The following is a 21794-nucleotide window of genomic DNA, read 5'->3' on the forward strand; positions in this document are numbered from 1 at the left end:
AGCTGCTGTTGATGATGTTGTCGGGTAGTCTGTTCCAGTCTTTTGTTGTCCGGGGAAGAAACAAAAATTTGAATATGTTTTTCCTACAATGGGTGTGGTTAAGCTGTTGACTGTTGCCGGTTGTTGAAAGGCGAGATCTTCTTACTGCTAGTGGAGTTAACAATTTTGGAATAGCCGATTCCCCCAATTGAATTTGTTTCATAAGCTCAAGTCTGGTAGCTTCACGTCTGTGTTCTAACGTGTCCCATTGTAAGCCCCTGATCATGTCGGTAACGCTAGCATAATGGTCATAATCTTTTTATAAAAGTATTTCAACTTGTAACATATTGTGAAAAAGTTAATCCCTTGTGTCAAACCAAAAAGCTTGAACAGACAATGAACACTCTAATGCGAGAAGTTTCACTCCAACGACATTCCAGATCGGGGGAATAAGAGAGATAGATGGAAGAGCAAACGCCTGGATGTCCAGCCAACAGAATATGTGTCACAAATTTTAGAAAACTAGTTCTGAGAAAGACCTCTTTTTAATTAAATTTTGGTCACATTTTCAGATCTGCACCCTTTCTAAAATCAAGAACCCCAAAAGTAAAGATAAATAGTGATTGTAAAGAAAGAAGGCGAAAGCTTCATGCAGTAAAGTAAAAGCCCTAATAGTATGCTAGTGATTTGCCAATTCTCATCCTTACAAGGGCAATCCTATGCAAGCCTTTATTCAGCAAACACATTGCACACTGATTAACCTCTGCACAATATCCCAATAACAAGCAATTTTCTGTGTCTATATAAACCCATCCATCTGTGCGTGTGTGTGCAGCATGCATGCACGTACAATACATTGAACAGGTTGCATACGACTACGAGCAGGGTTTTTTTTTCTCTCTTGGTCCCAAACGTCGCGTGAAATTTGATTCCTTTTGCAAGGTGATATTTGAATTTTAACCATGCGGATAACAAGTGAAATCTTTCGTTAAGGTGTAGTATTGGTACTCAACCAATGCCGGCATTCCAGTTTATATATGCTGATAAAAATGCAAAGTTGATAGAATTATTCATTAATGTTACCATATTGTTGGCAAGTGACTAGTAATTTTATGTACTTGTAGGATTAAGTAAGTGGCTCTTGTAATTGCATTACGATGTATTAAATAGCCGACGTGTTGAATACAGATCCCATATATTCAATATTGTAGTATTCCATAGACATGATGATCAGAAATTCTGTTGTGTAGAGAGTGTTTACATCTCTGCTGGTACTTCATGTATATCAGGCATGAGAATTGTCTTATTTAAGCAGGAAAATTTATGATTTTGTTGCTGAACTGCATTTTTATTTATTTTTGCTGGTTTTGCTGTTTACTGTATGTGGTCTTTTTCCAATTCCCATATTTTTTCTTTATTTTTTCTGTCTGTCCCTATGTTAATTTTAATTTGTCTGTCCCCATTTATGTGTGTGCCTTTTGGTCTTTTTTAATTCACACAAATTAGTTGAGGAGACTCTGCGAGAATGAATTATCAGGTTCTTGGCAAATTTCTAGGCCTGTTTAAAGGTATACGATGTAATGTTGGTCGAAGCAGCCAAAAAAAGGTAGTTCGCAGCATCTTGCGAATGGTAGTGAGCTTTAGCAAAAATTGCATTGCTCAATACGTAGCGAGCGTGTAGAAGAATTCAAATATCACAGATACTTTTGTAGGCCCTGTGGTTCTTGTGTTATGTTGTAAAGAGGGCTGAAACAACAACACTTTTGTAAAACGTACATAACTCATTAACAACAATAAATTAAGCAAGTTTTCAAAGTACGGTATATGATTTGTAGAATGAACTTTTGCAAAACACCAAAGTGTTATTTTTCAAAAATATATTGATTCAGATAATGAAAATCTTTTTTTTTTTGGCTGCTTCGACCAACAATACCTCGTATACCCTTAAATCTTTCTTTCCTTGCTTTCTCTCCTCAAACACTTCCATTCTTTTAAATACTACTATAGTGGATACCTTTTTTGACTGAATTTGTAATACTTGGGAAGAAAAAAAAATTATTTTGTAAGTTATGTGTTGGAAACCGACATGCATCCATATATGCTGTACACTTGTTTTTCATAACTATACATCAACCTATAATTTGTCATTTGTTTTCACCCACACTGCTGTCATTTTGTTTATATTAGAGGCTCCTAATATTGCATAAATCATGCTTAAATTACAACTACTGAAATCTTAATTTGATTTTGCTAAAATACAGCTCATATCCCAAAGGTTCTCTGTTCAAAGAAGGGTGGCACATCATAATTGCAGTATTGCCAATGCTGCTGTTTAGACTCCCAATTGGGTTACTTGGAGATCACTTGCTGCAGTTCAGAAAAGTATCCCACACCTTTTATCCCTAACCCACTGAAGTTAACAAAATCTTGCACCCTGTGTGTCCCTGTAGCAAGGACAGTAATACTTAAAACAATACAAATCTCCCCTATGGGATCAGAATTAAGTGAGATAAATTGCCCAGTGTCATTGTCAAGATCTAGCATTATTGTCATTTTACAAGCGATTCCCCTTAATTTTGCCCATTTTCCCGGTGTTTTGAGTTAGAACTGTAATTTCAATTACAGTTTGTTTTATTATGATGACCCCATTGGGTCATTAACTCTCTTCACCGGGTGTCGACTGCAGACGAAATTCATAATTTCAAAAATTTCATAATTGTAATTTATCATTACCATATTTGGAATCAGCATGAAAAATGCAAGAAAATGAGTACAAGCAAGCGTAGTATTGGTTCAGTGGTTCTTTAGATAGCTCTTAATATTTTGAGAAAATATCTCAAAACTTGGATTTTTTATGTTGAAGGCTACGGATAGCACGCAGAGCATTAAGTACCACTACCTGAGGTATTGTGTCAGATCTTTCGTACAATTTTTTGCTTTATTCCTGGTTGTTTTGAACTGGTTATTTTTGGGATGCCTTTTAGAGTATGATAGGATATTTTAATCATCTGCCGGGTGCCGCAGATTGGTGGACTGATTTACATGCCTTGGTACTGAAATTTTGTTGGTAACACTCTACTTACCTCGTGCACAGACAGACATAGAGGATTTTATTTTCCTTGTGCTGCTTAGAAAATCAATAGGTCAATATTTTATCATAATCATTGAGAGCAACACATGTATTTGCTGTCCTGGATATGGGTAAAAGCAATGCAGATATCGGACGATAATTACTTGTATTTATTAGATAGCAGCATATGCTTGTCAATGGACAGTACATGCTAAAATAGTTGATTTGATAATATGAACAGATTTCAGCTTCTCACCACTTAATTTGACTATGCAGGAGGACAAACACAAGACTTATTTTTAAATTACTGATACTTTTGATCAATCAATTCAGTGAAACCGACAGCTGAGAAGGGCAGATTGTGTTAACTTCTGGGTATGTAATTGCATTGTGATTAAAAAGTAAAGGGAATGAATCTGTTTTCACAGGCCAGAGTGCCCATCTCTTTTTAGAAGCGATTGGACCAGACTCCACCATGTTATATTGTTGCTGGGATAGCTACACCTTCTCCTCCTCAGCAAGTCTTTTACCTTCCCAACATTAAAGCTGGTACCCATTTGTACACCTAGGTAGGGAGAGGCAATAGGGGTGAAGAGCCTTGCCCAAGTGCAGGATTCAAACCCATGACCTCAATCTACCTCACAATTGTGAGTCGAAGCCTTAAACCACTGTGCCACCGTGCATGTAAACCTAGTTATGAATGGTAACTGGTACAGTACTATTCTTATAGGAATCCAGTTACTGATTAGTTTGTTTCCTCAGAATTCAAATTAAGGTTAAAATATTTGCTATCTTCTATAGACAGCATTGAAATAGTTGCTATCTTCTGATGATAGGTTTGAAATTTTGCTATCATCTGTAGACCACATTGAAATATTTGCTATCTTCTATAGACAGCATTGAAATAGTTGCTATCTTCTGATGATAGGTTTTAAATTTTTGCTATCATCTGTAGACCACATTGAAATATTTGCTATCTTCTATAGACAGCATTGAAATAGTTGCTATCTTCTGATGATAGCTTTGAAATTTTTGCTATCGTCTAAAGATAGTCTTTAAAGTTGGAATAGTTGCTATCTTTCATAGACATCATAAAACTAGTTACTATCTTCTGATGATTGCTTGGAAAATATTTGCTGTCTTCTAAAGATAGCATATATAGACAGTATTAAAATAGTTATCTCCTGAAGATAGTATCTTCTGAAGATAGCATTTATTTACTTGCTATCTTCTATGGACAGCATTGAAATAGTTTCTATCTTTTGATGATAGGTTCGAAATTTTTACTATCATCAGTAGACCACATTGAAGTATTTGCTACCTTCTATAGACAACATTGAAACATCTTCTAAAGATAGTCTTTAAAGTTGAAATAGTTGCTATCTTTCATAGACATCATAAAACTAGTTACTATCTTCTGATGATTGCTTTGAAAATATTTGATGTCTTCTAAAGATAGCATATATAGACAGTATTAAAATAGTTATCTCCTGAAGATAGTATCTTCTGAAGATAGCATTTATTTACTTGCTATCTTCTATAGACAGCATTGAAATAGTTGCTATCTTCTGATGAAAGGTTTGAAATTTTTGCTATCATCTGTAGACCACATTGAAATATTTGCTACCTTCTATAGACAATATTGAAATATTTGCTCCCTTCTAAAGATAGTCTTTAAAATTGAAATAGTTGTAGACAGCATTAAAATAGTTACTATTTTCTGAAGATAGCTTTGAAAATATTTGCTGTCTTCTAAAGATAGCATATTATGTGTTATCTTCTGAAGGTGGCCTTGAAACATTTGCTATCTTCTATAGACAGTATTAAAATAGTTATCTCCTGAAGATAGCTTTTAATATTTGATATCTTCTGACAATAGCTTTGGAATTCTTTCACAAACAGCATTAAAATTATTAATTTGTTAAATAATTTATCTTCTTAAGAATAAGATATGTTCAAAATATTTGCCATTTTCTGTACAAAATATACAGCATTGAAATATGTGATATCTTCTAAAGACAGTATCAAAATATGTGTTATCTTCTGAAAATAGCTTTTAAAAAATACTTGCTATATGCTATAGACAGCTTGACACATTTATTATCTTATGAAGATACCTGAAATATTTGCTATAATAGACAGCATAGATATATTTGTTATCTTCTAAAGACACCTTTGAAATATTTGCTATCTTCTGGCAATAGCTTTGAAATTGTAGGTAGATAGACAGCATTGATATATTTGCTATCTTCTGAAGATAGCTTTAAAATAGTTGCTATCTTCTAGAGACATTGATATATTTGCTATCTTCTGAAGATAGCTTTGAAATATTTTTCTGTCTTACGATGATACTGATAGCTTTGGAATACTTGCTATCTTCTGAAATATTTGTTATCATCTGAAGATATCTGAAATACTTGCCTTTTCTATAGCTTTAAACTATTTGCTATGAAGACAATATTGAAATATTTGTTATCTTTTAAAGATAGCTTAAAATACTATCTTCTACAGACAACATTGAAATGTTTGCTATCTTCTATAGACAGCATTGAGGTAGGTGTATCTTTTGAAGATAGCTTAAATATATATTCTTGTTATCTTCCGAAGACGGCTTTGAAATATTTGCTATCTTCTGAAGACAGCTTTAAAATACTACCTGCTGAAGATAGCTTTGAAATACTATCTTCTGAAGATAGCTTTGATACTATCTTCTGAAGATAACTTTGAAATAGTAGAACTTTGAAATACTATCTTCTGAAGATAGCTTTGAAATACTATCTTCTGAAGATAACTTTGAAATACTATCTTCTGAAGATAGCTTTGAAATAGTACAACTTTGAAATACTATCTTCTGAAGATAGCTTTGAAATACTATCTTCTGAAGATAACTTTGAAATACTATCTTCTGAAGACAGCTTTGAATTGCTATCTTCTGAAGATAGCTTTGAAATGATATCTTCTGAAGATAGCTTTGAAATACTATCTTCTGAAGATAGCTTTGAAATACTATCTTCTGAAGATAGCTTTGAAATACTATCTTCTGAAGATAACTTTGAAATACTATCTTTTGAAGATAGCTTTGAAATACTATCTTCTGAAGATAGCTTTGCAGTACTATCTTCTGAAGATAGCTTTGGAATAGTATAGCTTTGAAATACTATCTTCTGAAGATAACTTTGAAATACTATCTTCTATAGACAGCATTGGTGTATTTTGACATCTTCTGAAGATAGTGTTTAATACTTGTTTTTTTTTCTTCTGTCAAATAGTGTTTTTTCTGCAGACAGCTTTGAACTACTTGCTATCTTCTATAGACAGCAACAAAATAGTTGCTGTCTTCAGTAGATAGCATTTAAATATTTGCAATCACATATGTAGAAACTGATTTTTTGTGTACATCCAGTGCAGTGACAGTCAAAGTTAAGATATATTGAGCAGGAAGCTTCAGCTCTTTTAAATACAAAAATACTTCACAATCTAGATTGCATCTTGCAAATACCCATTCCCATCATGTTATCTTTCATTGAAGTAGTATTGCTGTTTTGTTTTGATCATGTATAACTCATGTTCTTGCATTGCTATTCTTTAGGGAGTTTTCAGATTAAGTATTCACAGTTGTGCTTAGTTTGCACATCTTTTGTGACAAGATAATTCTGTCAAAGTGTAATTAGTTGTATGAGGGCTTTCAACGTAGTTTATTTAAATATATTTTGTTTCTAAGAATATTTATAAATATATTTTGTTTATAAGAACTAAATTTCATGTGTTGAATGTGTGTTTGTGTGTGTGTCTGTTTTGTATGTACTTTGGATGGGGGTGGGATGTCTATTCGCTGTCATAGTGCAGGTTAGTAACCATTGGTTACTGCTCCAAGCCTGGGCTCATACACCTATTCCGAATTTTTATATGCCATAGACTTTGTGTTGTGGTCATTTCGATCAGTGGTTCGTAACAAAGAAAGCGTGATCCAGTTGACCTAGCAATGGTCATATTCTAACATGCACTACAACAGCGAATGGGGCACTCTTTCGAGTGTATGGTATGCCACTATTTGTGCAATGTCTTTGAAGTGTGGTGATATAACATAGAAATATTCACATCTCAGGAAGCACAACTCTATTTTTCAGGTTCAATGAAAAAGAATTCAATAAAAAATTACAATTATTTTTCTTGGCAAGCGCTTTTGGTTGTGTCGCATATTTGATAATGCAATGTCATGGAAATTCAGCTTCTATTTTGTTGTTCTTATTTCAGTTTGTTCTGTGCGAGTCATAGGTGACAGTGAGGCGATGAGGGATTTCCTCCGTACAGAGGAAGAAGAGGAACAGGTAGGTGGTCCAACTTGAGTAAAAGAGGCATATGTGACCCAACAAGAAAAAATGATGTACTCATGCAGAATAGATAAACTGGAGATACTCTACGATTGGATTGTTCTATTCTAAAATGAAATCTCAACTTTGCTCTTGACATAAGAAACCCATAATTTTTCCATTTTACTGGAAAAAAAATGATTTTTCGGTTTCTATCCAATATGTAAGTAAAAACCAAAGTTATCATAACAAATTTTTTGGCAATGCTATGAGGTAGTATGCTTAAATCAGTCATGCTATTAAATACATGTTTAGACCCAGGAAAACATTCAGTTTTTAAAGTAGAAACCAAAAAATGGAATTTAAACATTACAATTACAAACTGGAAAAGTTATAGCTCTTCAAATACATGCTTCCCGCAGACAACTACGATTGAGCAAGATCATGATAACCTATAGTGCTTGCCAGTGTTAACCCCATTCAATAATAGATCAATTGATCCCCCGCAAAAGATATGGTTTTTATGGATTCTAGTTCTACTACATATATATTCTTATCTTGTCACGATATCATTGTTATTCATGGTTGATATATAAAAGAAGACAAAAACATCAATTTATTATGTTATATAAGAAAACTTTAGATTGGTAACTATGAATAGGAAAATGATGCAGATAGCATAGCAACAATAAAATCCCAGGGATGGTGAATGGTAAATGAGATCAGTGTAATTCATACATTGCTGCAAATATGGCGCATTCGTTTTGTTGAGTTCAAATATCATAAATTATACATATTAAATATCAAAATTGAGTTAAAATGTCAGCAAATGTCTCCTTTGATGTCTATTTATTCATCATTAACACGCATATCTTGAAAGCAAAACATCACAAAGTAACATCAAAATAGGGTAATTGCATTGCTGTAAATTGCTCTAGGGAGTGGGGGAGCAATTTATAAATCTCTTTCAACAGTCTGTCAACAGATTTTGTGATAAAAAGTACAAGTGCAGTGTGGGATTGAAATATGAACAACATGTACTAGGATATAACATGCCAATCTCTGAGGGCAAAGTTCTATAATTCCAATATGCTTATACATGCACTTAGTGACCTTTGAATGTGATGGGTACAAAAACTCACTTTCGAAAACTCGGCAATCACTTTTTGAGCTGTTACGGTTACCCGACTCGACGATCATCAGGTGAAACGTATTTATAATTATTGTCAACTGGCAACTATGATGAGAAAGACCCATTTCTGTAACCCCAAAATATGCTTGTACACTTTGAATGTGTTGGTACAAAAACTTGCAGTTGAGATATTAATGTTACTGAACTATGCCATCCCCTCCCACCATAACCCATACTTCACCATAGCTTACCCCACCCTACCCTAACCCTACCTTTAACCCCACCCTTAACCCCACCTTACCCTAATCCCACCCTTAACCCCACCCCACCCTTGACCTGACCCGACCCCTAGCCTACCTTGTCCCCTATTTCACCTAACCCCTTAATCAGCCTCACCGCTGCCCTTATCTCACACCTACCCGTATCTCACCCGTACCCACTATCTCACCCCTACCCACACCTCACCTCACACTCACAGTTGTCAAGCCCAGGGTGGAGCTTCGGGGGTTGAATGTCCATGTGCCTTGCCCCTCCCCCAGCTTTTCAGCCACTGAGCTCCCCGGGTTGAAGGTTTTTGGGTACATCACTTTACATAATCTCATGATCACATGTTATAATTGCAGAAGGAATTGCGACATTACGTAGGACCATCAAGCCTAGACAGACAGAAAGCATACTGTTGACTGGCTTTTAACACTTCATTGTTTATATTGGGCCAGCTTTTGACTGTATAATTAGGTCTTCTTGCATTTGCTTGCAATGAAGCATGGCATATATATGGAGGAACAATAGGTATTAGAGCCATTCTTAATAGAGACGATATGGACATATAATTTTGCCATCCTAAGTTAAATCTGTGGAAGGGGGTTCTCCCTTATTTAGTTGTGTAATGTATTGGGGGTACTTTTCAGCAAGTTTGGTATATTGATGGGTGGGTTTTAAGTGAAGACCAATGCACCCAATTGGGTGCATTTTGGCAAAACGGTCCTTAAAGTGCCCTTAAAAACAGTAAAAAGTAGGTATAGAGAAGGTCGGCATTAAAAAGATTGCTTGGTGGGTGTGTGTGTGTGGCACACCCTTATATACAAAATTCTTTTTGGAGCAGACTGATTTGGCTATTCCAGCTAAAATCCATACACCCCTATTCATAGGTTTAGGGACATGGGGGAGGGGAGGGTTGCCTCAGTCCCCTCAGTAATTTTGGTGCAGGGATTGGAATACCTTTCAGTCCCCCCCCCCCCAATAATCCTAGGTGAAGTTAAAAAAATTGTGATAAAATAGAGGGAAAATGGGCCCACCAAAATTTTTCCAAGTTTCAGCCTCCTCCCCCCATATTGAAAATCTTCCTAAGCCAATGCTATGGAAGACATGACCTTAATCTCCCACACAGTGGGTGTAGATTGTAAATGGAGTCACCCATTCAAGTAATCCCATTTGAAATTCACACTGCCTGTGTGGGAAATTATGGTGATGTCTCCCATAAGGGATGTAGGCTATAGATGTCAACTGGAATAGATGTCTCCTGAGGAAATGCAGAATTATGCATACATGAATGCATGCAAAATTATTGATGTGTTTCTACTGAGGAGCAAAGGTTGACAGGTAATGGTGGGTGATGTGAAATAATATACATTGGTAGAAACGGATTGGGTAAAGGGTGATTAGGGTATCCTCACTGTTAACCACCTTTTGAGGTGGTTTTTATGCAATTTTGACACACTGAGTGTACACATGGTTCACTTTTCTGCAAAAGTGAGCAAGTATGAATTCAGGTTGAGTCTTGATGTAAAAATGTAACAAAAATAATTTGTTTTTTGTTTTGCTCATTTCTAGGCAGCAGATCATGGCAAAACCACAGTAGAAATGAGAGTACTCCTTCCAGATAGAAATACATTGACAGTGAGCATAAGAAGAAATAACACAACACCTGATGTCTACAATGTAAGTATAGGGACTCAGTTGATATAGCCACTCATCTTCATTCATAATTCGCCAGCAAAGTGTTACGTGTAATCCGATAATCACTATGTCAACTGGATCACGCTTTTGAGTTCTGCACCACCTATCGCAACACAAAGTCTATGGCATATACTACCAATTCTAAAAGGTGCGTGATCCAGTTACCAAGGAGTTATGTAACCACTTAAGCTGGGGAATGATAGTACTCCTAGAAATGCATTGACAGTGGGCATAAGAAATAATACAACACCTGATGTCTACAATGTAAGTATAGGGACTCAGTTGATATAGCCCCTCATCTTCATTCATAATGATAGTATTTCTTCCAGTCATAAATCATTGACAGCGGGTGCAGCAGATCGGCATCAATCTCAGAAATCCAGATCAGTGTGAACTTATGGAGTGTGCAGATGACACACATAGTAGTTAAATCCAGTGTACATGCACCCTTTTAGATGCAAAACTGATCACAGGTGTTCTACATGGATATACATATTTGCAGTCATCTGGATGTGTTGCCCCCTTCACACATGTTAAGAAAGGTCTACCTTTACTCTTTTGTATACATGGTCCAGTTAGATCGTTTGCAAGAATTTGTGATAATTCATTTGCATTTAGTGTTTAAAGCATTTCATGATCACAATCAAAGAAGAGCATTTTGGTCATGACACCAGACCCTCCCAATTACAAATTCTAGCTACACCCCATCTGGCAGCTAGCAATATTTTTACATACGTTCAAACCCTCCCTGAAACATGATTTATATATGCTGGTGAAGTTATGTAATAATCAGATTAACTACCCTAGCAATAGGTGAAAACAATTTTTGAATATACCGCACTGCACCGGTACGTTCACGCGGTACTTCTGCATTGAACCATATCATGCTGATCACTCGCACCTCTAAGATTAGTATCTTTGAAAAGACAGGTATTGTATTCAATCTATGATTGCAGACATAAACAGGTGATGAGTGCCACCTGCTTGTAGTGCAGCGCGATATATTCAAAATTGTTTTCATCTATTGCTATAATAATTAATTTGATTTATTACATCACTTTGCCAACATATTTGCATTACATCTCACAAGAGCTCTTTAAATATTGAAAGAAGAAAATATTACAAAAGTCTACAGCTTTGTCAAGTTTGTCAGAGGCATGACAACCAAATAAATGTCACATTTACACCTAGAGGAGGATGTAAAAATGTGCACAGACATGTAACTGTATACACTTGAGGACAATGGTTGTAAGGTCATTTTCACCATTTCTTTTCTTGTCCAGAAAAAGGCAAACAAACTGAATGTTTTCTTTCCAAACTCATGTGGAAGCTAATTGCATCAATTCAGAGTTGCCATGGTGAATTCTAATCAAGTCACATAACACTGACACTGATTGTAAAAAACCACAAGAAAATTACAGAAATTTTAATAGCGTCTCTGCTTACTAGCTGTCTGGCCTCTTAAAGACAGATGGTCAGATTTCATCACATGCTATTTCTACCTTGGTTGAATAACCTTTCATTCCCCATCTATAGAGTTTGAAGCCTGTATCAATCCATTTTGAGACAAGAGTCAAAAATATGTAATTGAATGCCCCATAGAACATTATTATGAATAATAAATGGATTTACCAATTTAGACACATTTTGCCAGCCGTAATGTTTCACACAGTCAATAAGAAAAACAAGAGCTTTCAGTTGATACCAAAATCTCACTTTTGATGAAGGTTTTGATCATATCATCCTCCTTTAAGTCTTGTGCAACTTTTTTTTTTATCTCATTGGATAGGGTATTTTGTCAGAGTAATTTATTTACATCTCGTCAAATACAGTGCTTGTCTGGATGTTCAGGAATTTAATTTGAAAGGCTTGATATCGGAAGGTGTTTGCCAATGAATGTGGCTCATAAAAAGATTGATGTGTGTGTGGAGAGAGGGTGCACTGTTCAGGGATGCACTGATCTGTATTGGCTATATGTGACCCACCACAAAATGTACTGTAATGTTTTGATATTTAGAGAATAAACGATAGGAATTTTTATTTTGACTATCCTCTACCATGTGATAGACGACAGGCAGGTCCAAGACATCCACTACGATAAAAATATTGAGTCTGCTATATCCAATCAGATTATGTGTCTACGTAATAGACCACTCCCACTGACTAAGAATGTCAAAAAACAATAGAAAACAAACAATTTCCAACTCTTTTGCTGATTTTTACTACCTTGTAAACAAGCAAAAAGCTTATTGTGAGGAGAATTTGTTGAAATACTCCACATTTTGAAAATGAGCTTATGAGTTTAACAAAATTAGAAATTGTCTGCCCAAGAGTTTTTAAATGGCTGATCTGTTTTGGGCTTAGTTCTTGCTACACCTGCACATATGGAGCACCTAAAATAACATGAAAGGATATGTCTTCCATAGGGTGTATGGATTTCAACTGGAATAGCCCAAATTTGTTCTTCAGAACTCCTCATCATCCAGGGTGGTAGCCAGCATACTAGTATCGTGACATAAACTTAGTCCAGAATTGGCTATTCCAGTTGAAATCCATACACCTTCCACACAGGGAATGTAGATTTCAAGCAGAGCCATCCATTTAGGCCTAGGTATCCCCATTTGTAATTCACACTCTCTTCCATAGTGGGTGTATCATGGATTTCAACTGGAATAGCCCAATATTACACCGGCTCAGTTATATCTGATACCATGCGAGATAGCCCCAATAGATCATTTGTGGAGCTTACTAACACTGGCAGGCTGGGCCAGTGCATCACACTCGCTATTCTATGGGCATTGCAATTCGTGAACCAAGCCCAGTCTAGTCTACAACCTTGGCGGAAAATGTTGCCACACCTGAGCGTTAATTGGCCAACATCCTTCCCCGCTCCCCTATTGCAATGTTGATTTGGACAAAATCATCATCATTTCTACATTACAGTCTCCCAACATTGAAAAATGGGGGGTGGGGAAGGGGCGAGTGTAATCTGAATGTGAATTTGCAGCTATTATACAAAATAATACGGAACTATTACATATTTAGCTTCGATTGCGTGCTTTTAACACCAGAACGTGCTGGTGTGGCAACAAATTTCCGCCAAGGTTGTAGAATTGTAAGAGGATCAACCAGTTAACATTTCATGATGCAAAATGAAATTTACTACAGGGATGTAAATTTTCAGGCATATAATCTTGATTTCAGGCATTTTGCTTGGACCTGCCCTGTACAAAAGTATAGGAAAATGCACATTTTCAGGCAATGTTGAAGCACATTCAGGTGTTTTATCCCTGATACTAGCATTCAGTCTTAGATGTAGACCTGTATTCAAATTTTATTCCTTGTTATGGGCAAGATGCCTTTAATGCTAATGAAATTTAGACCTGGATACCATCTGTGTAATGGATTTACCTGTCCCTCTATATCATGTCAGTGTATTACTGTAATAGTGCATGTTTCACTCTCATTATTTTACTTCAAGAAATTGAAAAGACTCACTATTTAGTGGCAAGATATTTTCACAAATTTGAAGCTTTATGAACATAAAATTTGTCATTATTAGTGGATACCAATTTTGCAGTAGTTTGCTTAGCTGGACGTTTTCATTGGTTTATTTTCACACTTGTGGTTCATTTCAGAACCACTGAATAAATAGGATGTAAAAATATTGTGAACACATGTGGTTATTTGAAATTGAGAATAATTGAAGCTACAATTTGATCAGGACATAAAATATCATGAAAAATGAATAGCACTGAAATATCCAGGTAGACAGTAGCCCAGTCTGTGTATCCATCCATCTATCTGTCTGACCAAAACAAAGTCATCCATCACAACAATTTTATGCATGTTGAATTCTGAGCTTGAGCTTTATATTTATAGTACGTTCCCAATTATTATGAACTTACATGAGGTCTTTATTCAGAACATAGTCGATATGTTATTGAAATTTGATACTGAAAATCAAATCAAAAGTAGCAATATATCTGGGATAACAGACAAGTAAATGAAGCATTATGTGGCAAACTATCACTAGAGTGTTCTGGGTAAAATTCCTATTACATGTATTACAGTCCTACTTGTACATTGATGGTTTTGAAAATATTCAATATCATAGAATATATTTGATTTCGGGAGGGGGCATCAGAGTTGAAACAAAATTTGCCCAAAAGTAAGACGAAAAAACAAAAGTTGCCTCACTAATGAGTAAAGAAAAAAAATCCCGACCCAATTCTGTATAAAGGTATACATTAAAACTCTCATGCCCCCCTGAGAATCAAATGGTGCATTCCTAACAGGCTAAATTTTAAGGGGAAGGGGATTGCATAGATGTGAAGTCATCCTGCTGCCCTACTCCAAAAATTATATTGGAGAAGTACACACAAATTTCAATTTCAGTATTAAGTTTCCATTTATTACTAATATTGATAATGTCTCCTTTTTTTGAGCCAAGGGGACAACATGAAATATAAATTTCATTGATTTGTGTCAAGAAGGAAAAACTCTCAAGTTGTAATATTTTTTCAAATGGAGAAAGCCCAAGAGAAAGTTTTGTTGGTTTTCATTTAAGGGATGGGGTATGAACGTTTGGACAGTATTTATTGTGTGACATTAGATCACATCAGACATATCGAATTGCATTCTGAATACGAAGAATGTCCTTCTGATATCAAATAATTTGTTTGAAATTCGCAATGTAATACACATTATTATATGGTAAATGATTAAAAATTGATATTTTTGATATTTAACATTACTCGAAGTAAACTTTATAAATCTGATGATTTATACTTAAAAGTGTATGTAGGTGGGATGAAAAGCCGACGATCAATTGAAAATTTTGACTTTTCGTATTGAAGATATGGATTTTTTCCCAAAACACCAAAAAATTGGTCTTTTGGGAAAAAATCCATATCTTCAATATGAAAGGTCAAAATTTTCAATTGATCGTCGGCTTTTCCTCCCAGCTACATACACAAAATGTCATTAGATTTATAAAATTTACTTGAGGACTGTTATATCAAAAATGTGAAAAATATCAAATTTTAATAATTTATCATAAAATTTGTATTATATCGTGAATTTAAAAAAATGAAAATTATTTGATATCAGAAAGACATTCTTCGTATTCAGAATGCCATTCGATATGTCTGATGTGCTCTCATGTCCCACAAAAAATGCTGTCGAAACGCTCAAAACGCTCATTCCATATCCCTTAGGCATTCAAAGTATGAAATGGCACTGCATAGTGCATTTTGCATAGTATTCACTATGCCACCATTTTTTGCCCAAGTTTTCATGTGGGATTCGAAGTTCAACAATGCTGTTCCCTGCAGAAATAACATGAAACTAATGAATTAAAAAAATTTGAGATGTTTAAAGAAATTAATTTTCAGATTTTGTCATCAATTTTATGTTCACCCTTTGATAACATAGAAAGCTACAAACATTTATAGATATGTAGTATTGGGCTATTCCAGTTGAAATCCACACTACCCCTGTGGAAGATTTTGGAAATATCTTTCACAGGGGGAGTATGTTTTTCAAATGTAATTGGTCAGGGTTAATCATTTTGAAACTCATACTCCCCCTGTATTATTATGGCTATACTTATATCTTCCACAACTGGAGTGAGTATTTTAAATGGAAGTTACCCAACTGTCTATTCTATTCGAAACTCATACTCCCTCTATGGAAGACTTCAGCTAAATCTTCTACAGGGGAAGTGTGGATTTTAACTGGAATAGCCCATTTACATTAAGGTGTCATATGAGGGATTGACAAAAATATCAGCTAGGTGAAAATGAAATTGTAATAACCTCACTTCTTGATTCCTGTCAGCGTGGAATGCCTACGCACAAAATAATGGAAAGATGAGAATGATATATGTTATGTATTGTCACTCATATTTCTTTTACTTGAATAAAATCTCAATTTCATTTGAAAGTAAAGATACAGGAAAAAGGCCACACTGGAGAGCAAATAGAGATGAGACTCTTATTACTAGGTATTTTATACTAAAGTGACACTAGCTGAATTAAGCTAGTCCTACTAGTGAGACGTAGATTTTCTTTTGGGGGGGAGGTGATGATATGTGAGTGTGGCACAAGCAGTTTATGAACCTGTTAATATGTGATGTGATCTGTGAAAACCCTTCATATGGTGACATTTTTAATTTTGTAGACAAAAACAGAAATTTAGAATTCTTTTTAGAAATCTTTCTTTTTGTACCTGTGACTTCAACATCAAAGGTTATGAACAAAGAAGGATTGAAAAAAAAAGAAGAAATTATTGAAGAGTTTTAGCCTTTATTAACTGTATTCTCTTGGTCGGGCTGACGTCACAAAGGGGAATTAGCCTTGTAAAACCAGTGTACGCATGTGCAGTTACCCTTTCTCGAGCTGGTTGCTATGCGAGCGCTTGTGCAAAGGGGACGAAGGGATAATGTTCCCGGATGTTCGACCGAGTGAATAAAACAAAATAGGCTAATGTAGCATGTGAAATCACATCAAATAATGTTTTATATTTGGTACCAATTTGCATAGTTCCAGATCTGATCTGGTTTAACCTGATCCAGTTAGATATTCTTGTGAATATAAACTTGTGAATATAGATGTACATTTACGCTAACATTTCAGGCTTGTAGTTTGTAGCCTTAATTTCTTGCCCATAACAAGACCAGTATTTTTGGGATGAGCTAAATCTGCAAAAGTTCCCATACATTGCTGTTGAACCAAATATTAGGCTCAAGTGGGACAAAATCAAAGCAGAGTTTCTGTCTATTGACTGTCATATGAACATGACTACTGGTTTTGCTTGGTGCCCATATCATGTGAAATATAGAAAGACATTCATCAAGCACTTTGATTGAAATGACAAGATACAGATGTACCTGTTTATGAGGACAGTGCATGGTAGTATATGGCTGCTACATGTTTGAGGTGGGATTCGATTCAGTAGTCTGCCACTCTGCTGCAATCCTAACATATGGCAGTGATTTGTACTTCATGCAAGTGATATTTTCAAAGTACTTGTTTTCATAATGCTTGAAGTCTGATTTTATTGAGCGACTCTGTTTATGATGTAGTCACACAATATAAGTGGTTTTTCATTAAAAACCAATCAATATTTTTCATATTTATTTATTAAATTCAGCCAATTCCAGACAAAAAGCAGAACATTATGGATGTATGTAACACATAACAGTACACCAGAATCACTCAAAGAACAACAGTTTATTGCAGATAAAAGCAGCAAAAAGGAGGAGGAAGAAAGAACACGAAAAGGCAGTTTTTGATGATGAGCATAGATTGGCAAAGGGATAAACTGGGGCAAGCATGGGTCTGAATGTGGTTGAAGATGAGCATAGACAGGCCCTAGATTTTGTGCCAGTTTGCGAGAATCAAAAACAATTGGAGATGCTACACTCACTGCATTCAATGAAAGAAATTGATTCCCGCAACAAATGGTACGAGAATCATTACGAGAATCGATTCAGTGATTCTTGTCAAATCTGAGGCCGTGATAGATTGGCAAAAGATGGGATATGGTGTAGGAGTGGGGTAGACTTGGACAAGCATGGGGTCTAAATGTGGTTGAAGATGAGCATAGATTGTGGACAAATTTGTACAAGTGACATGACATATGGCTGAAAGGAAAGAAGTATTGAGCTGTGTATATTATCTTCAACATGAAAACACTTGTATCTCATGAAACGCTAACCCAATTACAATGGAGTTTTCAGCGTACTGTTGTCTAGTACATGGCAGCCTGGCAGGAATGTTAAGAAAGCATGAAAAGTTATATAAGTGACAAACAATGAATTAATAATTGTTTTGATTGCATTGTATTTTTATAATCATTCATTCATACTAAAATATTGTGCAAGCTAATCAAACACAATCCCCGGATGAATTGTGATCAGACTCAACTCTGGTGCCACAAGACACATTGTTCCACATTCTGAAAACAGATCTGATGACAGTTTGTGTGCCGCCGTTGCCTCTCGGCTTTCAAAGAAACTTCCGTTTATTGTCTTGAAAATAATAATCAGATGAAGGCAGCTTTCTCACTTACAGCATTCTTGCATTCAAACAACCCTAATACATGAATGTGGACATGGTGGCACATTAACACATTTAAGTCTAACCATCCTTAATAGGTCGTCTTGGTGGGACGATCTATGCCGTGATGAAATCAAGTCAAGATGTGAAAGGAAACTGTGATATGCACTTAGCGTAATGAAGTGAGTGTTTTGGCATTTGGACTCGCATGTCCTATATCTTTCTCTGTCTGACTTTCTGCCTCTGGTCGATAGATTTGATGATTGCGTATCGAGTTTACGGAATGAAATTCTGCATAATATTCTTGTTCATTTTGAGGTTTTTTTACATTAGAGGAAAGAAGTCCAATATATAAGATTTGTAAGCTGATATTTAGAATACTAGTACAACCAAATACTGGTACAGCCAGATCCATTTTGATTGAGGTGATGAAAGTGAAAGAAAGAGATAGACATTTAAAATGGGGAAAGTTGGTAGTGCTTTCAAAGGTAATTTTGCATTAGGCAAAAAAAAAAATTGTTTGCATGTCCATAGATCACTTTCAAAATTTTTTCAGGTACATTGTACCACCAGTAAAATGTGAAGTACTTGTTTGTATGTAAAACACTCACTGACCACAAATTCACATCAAAGACAAATTTAGGGTAAAACCTACTCTATTTATTTGACATCTGGCAGACTTGAAATACTTCAACAGTGTTATACTTATTTAGACGCTGAGGATGATAATACGAAATATCAGAACCCTGAGCCAGGTACAACCGGACACTGTAAGCATGCAGGAAATTACAACATTTCTTTTATTTATATCATCAGTTTTTCAGACAAAAAGATAATTACATTTTTGGGAACATTGTGAAAAAAAACCCTTTTTTCAACAAAAAAAAAGTTCTACGGTCAGGGATGCCGAGAGGTTCGGTCGGACAAGGACTAGCAAACCTTTTTTTTTAACCCAGACCTTGCATTAGGTTTTTCTGGCCAAAGGAAGCTGAGACAACCCTTTTATGCCTACCATTTTATTATCATTTCATTTTATGAACCGTGTACTGAATTTGCCATTGCTTTTTTTTTTTTAATACTGATTATTAAAACGTCTGAATATATTTTGGCAACATTGTCAACTTTTGGGATCAACAGCTAGTATTATTAGCATTAGTGCATAGCTTGTAATATGTCTGGGGTAACCAGTGTTGCCATCATTTTCGGATCAAATGCATGGCAAGCATCAGCCAATTGTCCGGCAAATGGTACTTAAGTTACCCAATTGGCAATCAAAATAAAAGGCACCCCAAAACCCATTGTTTTGTAGGCTTCTTCTGAATACAGTGAAGAAAGTCTTGATGGAGGACCACTTGTTTGCTTTGAATACACTTTTCAGTGTGTTTTGCTGAGCAAAGGATTGGCAGATGATGGGCAATGAGGTGATGCCAGGTAATACATGGTAACAGTTGAGGATGAAGCAGGGTTAAACCTCTGCCAACCGTCAGCCACCTTTTGAGGTAGTTAATAGTGGGTGATATAGGCAATGTTGGCAGTAGAAATAGTATGAACTGATGATATAATGGGAAGTTACTGTCATATGCTATGATACAGTGGGCGTGATCTAAAACTGACCTGAAGCAGCTTGCAGGTCATGAAAGGATTTTAAAATTATTGTTCTGCACAATAATTGCTTGGTGGGTATTATACTTACCTGCTAAATTTGCTTTATCAAATCTGTCCCTTTTGGATACAAAATTGTAATTTTTTTGGTGATTTTTTTTCCCAATTCTTTTTTAAAATCCACAAATAAGAAATCAAAAATCGCAACAACAACAAAAATAATGATAATTTTGCATTTTATAGAAAATCAAGATGCTTAATTTGGTCTCCAAAACTGTGTATTCCTAGCAGGCCTAGTTACCTGCCTAAATTTGCAGAGCAGTTAAGAAGCAACTCAGTAGATGGTCACACAAGAGCACCATTGAAATATTCATGAAACACTTCAAAAAAGCAGCATTTTGAAGAAACTAAACCTGTGGGAAATTTGTCAAAATAAAGGGAATTTGTCATGGGGGAATCTATGCGGAGAACAAAGTATTTTTGAAGTGTTTAGCAATGTGCGGTATTTGAAAGTAGCCCAGTTGAGTGGTTAAGATACCTTTGTGGCAATCCGGAGTTTGACTTGTGTCATCTATCATAATATAGGAGGTAGACAAATGTAATTTACCACCAGCCATAGAGAATGAAGTCGTGGAGGCCTCAATAATTTCATGGAACAAGACATGTACACCTTACCCACCAGGTCATTGACATGGCTTTGGTATTATGTTCTTTATAAAATGTCATTATCATGATTCTGTCATGTAATTTTTGGTGATAAGCCAAGTATGTGAATTACTAATTACTGAAGCAAGTTCCTGATTAAATTAGGCCCTCCCAAAATATTTTTATTTTGGGGATGAAAAATATTTTTGGGTTGCCCTCTACTCATTTGCCCCAAATGGAGCAAATTCGGAGTCGAATGTGTTAAGAATCCTATGTAAGGCTTTAAGTAGCGGGGAAACTAATCCTAACCTTAGAATCCTTAACCCTGTGCCTACTGACACCCTCATCTTGAAATACATGTACTTTGTGGACTCCAATGTGAAGTACATGTATGATTTTCCATATTTCTGAATCCTCATATACCTTGTTTACAACCAACAATAAAATGGGGCATATTATAAAAAATGTTAAATGAAAATAAATGTTGGTATTTATACAGCGCCTTTCATGTGTATCAAAGCGCTTTACATTTATTCCGCTGTCGTAAGAATATGTCAGCTGCCATACAATGCCCAAGGCATGCTCATACCTTTGGGTGGTGCTCAATGGACAATATTCATAACAGCTCCCCATTTCACACCTGGGTAGACAGAGGCAAGTAAGGTAAAGCGGCTTGTCCAAGAGCACAACACGATGGCACCGCCGGGGCTTGAACTCGCAACCTACCAATTGCATGGCAGAGCCCATACCGCTGTGCAACTGTGCCCCACTTGACATCATTTAATCCATTCAGACCAAAGTAAAAAAAAATTGAGGTATAACATATTAAAGTTGATCAGTACATTATTGCTTATTGATGTTGAAATCAAACATCTCTGCATACTCTGTTGAAAAGTTTAACGTGTTGATTTTCTTTTGCGTTTACTATACTTTTGCTCCTTTATTTTTGCCTGTAATCATTATTGCTGACTTTGTTCTGATCTGATCAGATCATGTCACATAAATGGTGAATAACTCTCAGGTTAAGTCCCTCT

The 21794-nt window shown here is 35.6% G+C and overlaps 1 protein-coding gene across 1 annotated transcript in view; it reads left to right on the plus strand.

Annotated features, from left to right (window-relative positions):
- Window positions 1-21794, plus strand: part of LOC140171199 (sorting nexin-27-like) — a 153747-nt gene that overhangs the window by 93696 nt on the left and 38257 nt on the right. Inside the window, 2 exon segments of the mRNA XM_072194412.1 lie at window positions 7304-7377; window positions 10325-10432. Coding sequence (XP_072050513.1) covers window positions 7304-7377; window positions 10325-10432 — 182 coding nt within the window.

Source organism: Amphiura filiformis, chromosome 15, assembly GCF_039555335.1.
Source record: "Amphiura filiformis chromosome 15, Afil_fr2py, whole genome shotgun sequence".
NCBI classification, from domain to species: Eukaryota; Metazoa; Echinodermata; class Ophiuroidea; order Amphilepidida; family Amphiuridae; genus Amphiura; species Amphiura filiformis.